The sequence below is a fragment of the Chrysochloris asiatica genome, unplaced genomic scaffold (assembly GCF_000296735.1).
Source record: "Chrysochloris asiatica unplaced genomic scaffold, ChrAsi1.0 scaffold00127, whole genome shotgun sequence".
NCBI lineage: Eukaryota > Metazoa > Chordata > Mammalia > Afrosoricida > Chrysochloridae > Chrysochloris > Chrysochloris asiatica.
The window spans coordinates 4533603-4543935 of NW_006408645.1; the positions used below are offsets into that span (position 1 = coordinate 4533603).

Sequence of the window (10333 nt, forward strand, 5' to 3'; positions counted from 1 at the left end):
CTCATTTGTTCCATTTGCTTTAGCATCTCTACACTGGAGAGAAAGTTTCAGTGTCTCTTCTGACATCCATTTTGACCTTTTCCTTCTTTCTTGTCTCCTTAATGACTTTTTGCTTTCTTCATGTATGATGTTATTGATGTTATCCCACAACTCTTCTGGTCTTCAGTCTTTAGTATTTGATGTATCAAATCTGTTCTTCAGATGATCTTTAAATTTAGGTGGGTTATATTCAAGGTCATATTTTAGCTCTCGTAGACTTGTTTTCATTTTCTTCAGCTTCAGTTTGAATTTGCATATGAGCTATTGATGGTCTGTTCCACAGTCTGCTCCTGGCCTTGTTTTCACTGATGATATGGAGCTTTTCCATCATCTCTTTCTGCAGATGTAGTCAATTGGATTTCTTTGTATTCCATCTGGTGATGTCCATGTGTATAGTCGTCTCTTATGCTGTCTAAAGAAGGTATTATAGGATCCAGAAATTCGTGTTCAGAATTTCAGAAACTGAAACTGTACTCTTCAACATACCTTCTCAGACAATTAGTACCAGGCTGTCTGTACTTGGTTAGTCAGGTTATAGGGCCCTACCCTTCTTTAGCACCCACCTGTGAACTGCTAATATTCAGTTAACCAAATCAGTCCCAGATTTGGTAGATTTTGTCACAGAAGAACTTATTTAGGATTCCCTTTTTCTATGTGGGTCTCAGCCTGACTTGATCACCTGCCATTCTTCTGAACTTTTAAAGCATACTTGACATACTTCATTGGGTGTTTCAAAACATTTGTGGGAAAATTACATTATCCCTTAATTTCATTTTTTCACAAACGTTTTTGAAGCTCCTTCATTATGACATATATAATGTTGTTGTTGTTAAGTGCTGTCAAGTTGGTTTTGACTCATAATGACCCTGTATAAGGTTTCCAAGGAGCGGCTGGTTAGTGTTTACTGCGAATTTTGTGGTTCAAACCGACATTGCAATCCAGTGCTTTAAATCCATTGAAACAACCTTAACACTTAATTTAAAACAGTCATTTGTGGTCTGTTATTTATAAGATTATATTCCATAAGTTTTAATGACAATTCATTGCATTGTTTGTTGTATCCTTGCATGTTTTTGTTAAGTGCCACTGAGTCAGTTCCAACACATAGGGACCCTGTATAGGCTTGTCAGTGGTGTTATAGGATAAGCAGTGGACTGGTAACCTCACAGTTGGTGGTTCAAATCCACCAGTAAGTCTGGTTTTTTTGAAATTGAATTGTTCTACCATTTTTCCATATTCTATCTTGTACCTTTTATTGTTATCCTAGTCAAGGGTGGTCAGTGGTTGTAGCTGAACAGTATCTAGTCCTTCTGTTTTCAGGTTAGTAGAGGCTATATAGTTCATGGATTCATTATTCCTTTGGACTAATCATTTTCTTTAGTCTTTGTTTTTTTTTCACTCTTTCCTCTAAATGGAAAGAACCAGTAGTTGTAATTTACATGCCTTTGAAGCTTTGAAGACCCTAGTTGGTTACTCACCAAAATAGAATGTAGAATCTTGTCTTTATGACATTTTTTACTCCAATTGATCTAGATAGGTAAGGACTTGTTAAAATGCTATTAGCCCTCTGATGAATCAGAACAATTCTGAATTCTCTATTATATTATGATACTTCTATTTTTAACTAGTAGAACCCCCAAGACTATGGCTCTTAGTTACCTTCAGGCCTGGAACTGGACTCATCCCTGTCACTCAATTGTCAGCCAAACAATAAGCAGGTGTATAATGTGTGGTGTGGTGCTGTAGGATAATCACTGGATTCTTAACCACAAGATTGGTGGTTCAAACCCATCAGTTGCTCATCAGAAACCTTGACTAGAGTTACTATGAGTTGGAATAGACTCCATGACACTTAGCAACAGCAGTATAAGGTGAGCAGCAACACTAGGGAAGTGAGCATCTGGGATCAAAAGATCAGCATTTGCCCAGGACAAAGTTCAGAAAACAGCAAGGATTAGGAAAGAAGGTAGAGTGGAAATAGGAAACAGGTTAAAAGTGGGATTAGTGTTACATTGTGGGGATTACAGTCAATAACATGAAATAAAATATGTATGAATTGTTGAATGGAAAGCTGATTTACTCTGTAAATCTTCACCCAATTCATAGTAGAAAGTTAAAAAAAAAAGTGAAAAAGATACTGCCATATTTAGACCGTTATACACTTGACCTTGCTTATGTTCTTTATTTTGGCCATAATTGGGGCCAATCCTAGTGTAAGTGTTGTTTGCTAATGCAATTCTGATTTGTTAAGTAATTTTACAGGTATATTTATTTGTGTATTTTTAGTAGTTTTATTGAGATATAATCCACATACCATACAATTCACTTCACCCATTTAAAGAGTACATACCATCCTCAGTGGCTTTAACATAGTCACTGACTTGTGCACCATCATTATAGTCTAATTTGAGAACAGTTTCATCATCCCAAAAAGAAACCTGGATCCATTAGTAGCCATTCTTCATTCCTCCTTCTCAGCTCTCACCCTTGGCACTGAGCAACCACTGATTTACTTTCTGTGGGTTTTTGTATTGTGGACATTTTATATAAATGAAATCATAAAATATGTGTCCTTTTAAGGGTCTTTCATTTAGCATAATGTTTTAAGTTTTAGCCACTTTATAGCAGGTTTCAGTTGCTCCTTGGAAACCCTATACAGAGTCGCTATGGGTCGGAACTGACTCGACGGCACTTAACAACAACAATAACAACATGACCGGGTAGTATTTCACAACATGGATAATACCCTATTTTGTTTATCCATTTGTCAGTTGGTAGACATTTGGGTTATATCCATTTTTGGCTATTTTGAGTAATGCTGCTATGAACTATTGTGCTCAAGTTTTTATGGGGACATATGTTTTCATTTTTCTTGGGTAGATATTTAGGAGTAGAATGCTAGGCTGCTATGGCAAATATTGTGTTTAACATTTTGAGGAACTGCCAAACTGTTTTCCAAAGTAGTTATACCACTGTATGAGGATTGCAGCATTTACCAACATTTGTTATTCTCAATTTTTAAAAAATATACATTTATCTTTGCTAATAGTTGTGAAAAGGAGCTTTGGTAACGTAATGGTTACAAATCAGGCTGCAAACTACAAGGTCAGCAGTTTGAAACTACCAGCCGCTCCACGGGAGAAAGATGAGGCTTTCTGCTTCCGTAAAGATTTACAGCCTTGGAAACCCTGTTCAGGGTTGCTATGGGTCGGAACCGACTCGATGGAAGTTAACAATAGTTGTGAAAGGATCCTTTGTGGCATTTTAGGCATTGAGATACTAACTGAATGGTTGCCAGTTCAAATCCACCAGCTGCTCCAATAAAGATTTACAGTGTAGGAAATACTTCTCTATGTTTGCTTGCTATGAGTCAGAATTAACTTGATGGCAGGAGGTTTGGTTGTTGTTATTTTACTTAATGAGCTCATTAAGGCTTTCCTTGGAATATTTCTGATGAATAATGATGTTGAGCATCTTATCAAATGTGCTTATTAGTTACTGATTTATCTTCATATAGAAATGTCTATTCACATTCTTTGCCCAAATCTAAATTGAATTTTAATTATATTATTGAGTAGTAAAATTTCTATATATATTCTGGATACAAGTCTCTTATTAAATAAATGATTTATAAATATTTTCTCCCATTCTGTGGGCTGTCTTTTTTCTTTGTTGATAGTATGTTTGTAGTACAAGTTTTTAATGTACATAGTTTAATTTAAGTAGCTAGTGTCTACCCCAAAGTCAAAAGGATTGATTCCTGTGTTTTCTTCTTAAAGTTTTATAGTTTTACATGTTACATTTAAGTCTCTGGTCATTTTGAATTAACTGTTGTGTATGACGTGAGGTAAGGCTCCATATGGACTCCCTCTTTTGCATGTGGATATCCAATTACTGAAAATGCTATTTGTTGACAAACTATTCTTTCCACTTTGAGTTGCTTGGGTAACCTTGTAAAAAATCAATTCATTTTAAGGTAAAGGTTTTGGCTCAGCTATATTTTATTGATTTTAGTTTGTTAAATACTTACATAGTATTGTTTTAAAACTTGTATCGAAAAGTGATGATTTTTTTCTATGTACGATATTTTTCATTTTAGTTTTTAAAAGGAATAGCAACTAGGCAGTAGTAATATATTAAATTTGATATGTTAAAAACAAAGAAAACCAGACTTGTCAGCTGTTTTAACACAAAAACTTCGAAATATAACATTTCAGGCGTTTTGTGATAGTTCCCTTTTTGTATTGCTTATTTAAAAATAAATTTAAGTAATTGTTAGCAAAACATGTTTACACATTTTGTTAGCCTTATTGTTCACAAAAGCACTGAAAACAAACATTAAGGCAGTGGCAAAACTCAATTAAAGGTAAAGTTTACTTTTGTAGAGAGAAGCTGCATTCTGTGTAATTGTCACATTCCAAACACCAAAAAGTATGTAAAAATTATAACAGCAACTGAAGATACTGATGATTTACATTCTATGCTCCTTAAAAATATATATTTTGTCTGCACACCTTTTCATCTTTCAGAGGCTGCATTACTCCATAATTTTTTTCTTTTCTTGAAGAACAGTGAGCACATGTCATTCTTAGAAAGGCATTTTTGGCTTATTATTGTCTCCCTGTTTTAGTGCATGTTACTAAACAAGGAGTTCCCTAAGCTGCTTGTGTTTTGCAAAAATGCATCTTAATGTTTTTGTGCCAGTGCTATAATTTTCTGTGTGTATTATATGTAATCAGTGAACATATTACAGATATTAGACTGATGACTCTGACTTTGCTGTAGGAATCTCTGTCTGAAGTGGAAGAAAAGTACAAGAAAGCCATGGTCTCCAATGCACAGTTAGATAATGAGAAGAACAATCTGATCTACCAGGTGGATACCCTCAAGGATGTTATTGAAGAACAAGAGGAACAGATGGCAGAATTTTATAGAGAAAATGAAGAAAAGTCTAAGGTAATTGTTTAACTTTATCATACCATTCTGTCGGTCAGGAAATGAAATCCTGTATTAAGAAAGTAATGGTATTGGCTTTTGCAATTTACTGTGTGTAAATACACTCAGATCACTGACATGACTTCAGGAAGAAAGCAGTACGAGTTTTTCCGCACATAAATCTCTTCTAGAAAGCATATCCAGTAGTAAAATTCCTTTATATATTCTGGAGACAAGTCCCTTTTTAGATAAATGATTTATAAATATTTTCTCCCATTCTATGGGCTATCTTTTTACTTTCTTGATGGTGTGTTCATAGGACAGATTTTTAATTTGTTAGGTAATTTAAGCAGTCGGTGCCTACCCCAAAGTCACAAGGATTTACTCCTGTGTTTTTCCCCGAACATTTGCTGTTGTTAGTTTCTGTCTCGTGGGTTCCGACTCATGATGACCTTGTGAATAACAGAACAAAATGTTGCCTGGTCCTGTACCATCTTCCTGATCATTGACAATGTTTGAGTCAATTCCAGTGCTTAACTACATGTGCTTCAGTCGGGGTAAGATAAAGTGCGAGAAGATGCTTCTTAACAGGATTGTGATTATAAAAACTTGCAAATATTATGAAGGGATTGGTCAATGTACCATCCCACTAGGTTGTAAATGAGCCATTTCAGAATGGGGTGCGGTAGTAAATCTCACTAGTGTTTATAAAGAGTAAGTGGAACATGTCTTTTGGACCCTGAGATCCTGTGCATTGAGCCACTTTGACCCATGGACAGAAAGCTGTGACACCAGAGGGGTAACAGGAGAGTAACAGCAGCAGAGCCAAGAGCCAGAGCACCAGACAGTGTGGTAGGGCTTAGCAGCCCACAGAACAAATAGAGCTGAGTGACTTTGGGCCGGAGGCTCCCTTACAGAGTAGGATACCTCCATGTACTTAATTGGGGAGCTGGATTTGCTTATCCATACAGCTAGAGGTGAGCGCCTTCAAGCTAAGTAATAAAGTTAGAGTACTCTTTGAAAACCCAGCTCACAGGCACAACAGAGAAGAGGCCGTCCTGACAGAAGAACTGTATTCTCAATATTTCTGGCCCTTAATTATAACCTGTTAACTTCCTGGAAAAGCCCTATAACTTAATAAAAGTAATAGGGTTAGTGGAAGATTGTCGCTTACCTGTTAATGTTTCAGTCAAAATAGAATGGTTCAAGGAAATCACCATAATACCATGTCAAGCCATAAAGTATATTTCTTTTTAAACTTAAAAATTTTTTCTTTTCTTAAGGAAAAGCTTATGATCTTTAGTTTTCTGAAAATAGAATACTAGTCATATTTTATCTTTATTTTCTAGCTCTTAATTGGGGCTATTATAACAAATTACCAGTTTCTTCCTGTTATCTGGAATTCCACTGAGCTCCAAAGGCTCTATCTTAATGAGATTGTTCATTTTTCTCTGAACCTCCCTAAATAGTTTTAGAGAACCCATTTCCTAAATGACTGAAAAGGTGTCTTTAGCTAGTTAGGCAATGTGGGTCATAAATTAATAGATATTTTCTTTAGGGGTTTGTAAGCTATATTGTGTAAGCATTATGTTAGTAAAACAAGCAATTGTTAAGACCCCAATTTTTCCTTTGACAACTGCAGAAAGCAAATTAAGTTCTCTTAAAAGCCTATGAGACTTTAACTTTTAATTTTATTGGTATCAATTTAAGCTGAGGACAAACAGATATTAATGCCAGAAACGAGTTGCTACTACACTGCCATAGAGAGATTCTAGAAAGTCATTTAGAACACAATTATTGATGAATTATTAGAGAATGTGAACTTTAACAAAATAAAGGGAAAGAAGCTTTTAATGTAATCTCTAAGGAACCAGCATAATTAATGTAGTCTCTCTGGGGTTTGAACTTCTATTTTGATCATTTTAAAAAAAGTGTTAGGATCTAACAGGCAGAGAAGAGGACTCAACAATTGCCATTAAAGTGTATGACTTAGTGGCGATGAGTGGTTTCCTCTTGGACTATTCCTGTATTCCATTTTTGGCGATTTTGAGCCATCATATTTCACTTCAAATCTTATGAATTACTTTATTTGCCTTCTCACAAATTATTCATGTTTACTTCTGGCTTTCACTTTGCTTTTAACACCATAGAACAAATATTGCATGCTAAAGGAGCCCTAGTAGCGTAGTGGTCACCAGTTGGGCTGCTAATCTCAAGGTCAGTAGTTCGAAACTACCAGCCTTTCTATAGGAGAAAGATGAAATTTTTCTACTCTAGTAAAGATTTACAGCTTCAAGAACCCAATACAGGGACACCATGAGTTGGAACCAACTCCATAGCACACAACAACCACAACCACCACCACCGCTAAAGTATTTAATGGACTCCTGGTGTGGTGCTGTTGGAAAAGCGCTAGCCTGTTAAACCACAGGGTTGGCTGTTTGAACCCTATACTAACTCGATGACACTTAACAATAACAACAACAAGTATTTAATGGTCAGCATTACTGAAATGAAGGAGCCCTGGTGGTTGTGCAGTGGTTAAGCGCTCACCGACAGACATGTTGGCTGTGAATTCCACCATCCACTCTGTGAAGGAAAGATAAGGCAGTCTGCCTCCATAAAGAGCTATACCCTTGGCAATCCTAGAGGCAGTTCTGCTCTGTTTTGGAGGGTTGCTATGAGTTGGAGTCAACTCGATGGAAGTGGCTTTGGTTTTTGGATCATTTATTGAAATATAGAAATATCTTAAAGGCACACATGGAGGTTTTATTGGTTTTTAATCTTGTCTTTTTTTTTTGTAATTTGAAAAATCTGTTAGCTTCATTTGAGACTCTAGAAGTCTGCTTCACATACTGTGATGTAGAAGACTTTGTTTTCCAACCTATCATCGGATATTGCCTCAAACAGTAGACCATTCACATCCAGAGACAAAGAGAGTAGACACTCTGGTAGATTCCATTATAGCAGCAGATGGTGAGGGTAGACTGTTCAACAACAACAACAGTATTAATAATAAATTTGTAAATCATTTTTAAGCTTTATCTTGGGATTATAATAACTGCATCTTACGTTGTTTCTGTATCTGCTTTAAGAACAGAATGTCTGATTAGAAATGTCTTAATTATGTTACTCCTCTTTTAATATGTAATCATTTTAAGAGATTTCTTTTTTTATATGTATCTGAGTGATTGTGGATTCTGAACATATAAAATGTATACAGAGGAATATAAAGAGCCCCCAAGAATATATCACCGAGCCCCAACAACTGTCAACCCACAGCTAATTTTGCTCTGTCTACTCACCCCACTCCCATATTATTTGAAGCAAGTCCTAAGCCTCCCATACTTTTATATGAATTTTGATATAGCTTTCTCACTCATATGGTTTTCTCTGTGTTTTGTTTTGTTTTTTCAAAAAGCAAAACCATAATCACAAGGCCATTTATGTTTACCTAAAAAGTTGACAATAATTTGTTTATATTATATATCTCTGTCTAATCATAGTCAAAATTTCCATGAACTCAAATGTTATAAATGGTTTTTCTTAGAATTTAAAAAAAATCAGGGTCCAGATAATTTTCACACATTGATATTAGTGGATGTGTTTATTAAGTCTCTTACTCTTTTTTTTAAACTTTTTATTGTGAACTTAGTGAAGGTTTACAAACAAGATCATCAGCTTTACATTCTATGAATCATGCTCCTTGTTTCATCTCAATTATAATCCCCTCCATGCAACAACAGTTTAGACTGCTTCCTCCCTGTGATTCCTATTTGCATTCCACCCACCTTGCCATCGCTTCTCAATTTTGTCCTTAGGAAAAGACTGTCCTTTTGTTTTTGAATGATTGCCCGTTCCATGGTTAATATACCTTGCTAGTAGTGTTTTACCCACCTCTAACCCTATCTTTAAGGAGCTCTGCTAGCGTAGTGGTTACGAATCAGGCTGCTAACCTCAAGGTTGGCAGTTTGAAACTACCAGCCGTTCCGCAGGAGAAAGATGAGGCTTTCTGCTCCCGTAAAGATTAACAGCCTCGGAAACCCTGTGCAGGGTTACTATGAGTCGGAACCAACTCCACGGTACTTAACAACAACAGCGATGGTAATAGGCAAGGGAAACCATATCCATAAGACAGTCAAGCGCCACCTGCACCTTGATTTTTTTAAAACGTTTTTTATTGTGAATTGAGAGATAGTTTACATGGGAAAACATCAGTTTTACACTCATCCTATAGTAGTTCATTTCACTGCAATGGATTACAGTCTCCTTCTTGCACCTTGATTTTTATCACCTTATGGTTGGGGTATATAAAAATTTTCCTTACTCTTTTCATGAATGTTATGTGGATATATTCTGTTATGTGGGTATACTTTTTTTTTTCTTTCACCAATTTGTATTCTTGCATAGTGGAGTTGTTTGCAGTTATTTGCTGTGACAAACAGTCCTGATAAAAAAGTATTTTTGTATTTTATCAATATATATATGGGTTAGATTTGATTCAAGTTGCACTGTTGTATCAAAGGATAAATATAGCAATCTTGCTAGATGTGGTCATATCCCCTTCCAAAGTATACTATGTGTATACTACTTTGCAGTGGGCTTGTTTCTCCAGAGTACGCTGTCAGATTTTTTTGTTTTTACTAGTGTTTGAGTAAAAAAATATAATTTGAACTTAAATTTCTCTTAGTATGAACATCTTTTCATATGTTCAGAGTTATTTGCATTCCTTTTTTCTCAGAAGTGTTATTTTATTGAACCTATTTTTTTATACATTTAGTGGTTTGTTTCCCCCCCCCCCCCTAATTTTAGAGGCTCTCTATATGGAAAGATAACCCTTTGTTACTGATGTGAGTGGCACATATGATTTTGCAAATATTTTTATTTGTCTTTATACTTGGCTTTTGGTGCCTTATGCCATTCAAAGTGTTTAATTTTTATGTGCTCTCATTGATCACTTGTTACTGCTTGTTTAATCGCTTTCTTAGTAAAGGTTTCCTTACTCCCTGCTGGTAGACATTTACTTACCTTTTCTTCTTGTACTGGCAAATTTTTTGTCTCCCCTCTCCAATGCTTCTTTTAAAACAACAACACATTTCTGATCCATTGGAAAATTTCCTGAGGTATGATAATGAATATGGTTCCGATTTAAGTTTTTTGCCATATGGATGTACAGTTCTTCCAACAATCATTGATTAAAAACTCTGTGTTAACTCATTGATTTGAGATGATTTTTTTGGTTTGTTTAATATATTGTATCTGCAGTTAGGTTGATTTCTAGGTTTTGTATTCTGCTTCATTGTTGTATGTCCAATTACCAGAACAATACTAGTTAGATTATATGAGAAGTCTTATATAT

General features: G+C 35.4%; 1 protein-coding gene across 4 annotated transcripts in view; it reads left to right on the top strand.

Moving 5' to 3' along the window:
* The window catches only part of LRRFIP2 (leucine rich repeat (in FLII) interacting protein 2), a 125225-nt gene that overhangs the window by 76312 nt on the left and 38580 nt on the right, over positions 1-10333 (top strand). For all 4 annotated transcript variants that reach the window (XM_006869160.1, XM_006869161.1, XM_006869162.1 and 1 more), the window contains one exon: positions 4825-4995. In XM_006869160.1, coding sequence (XP_006869222.1) covers positions 4825-4995 — 171 coding nt within the window. The remainder of the gene's footprint in view (positions 1-4824; positions 4996-10333) is intronic.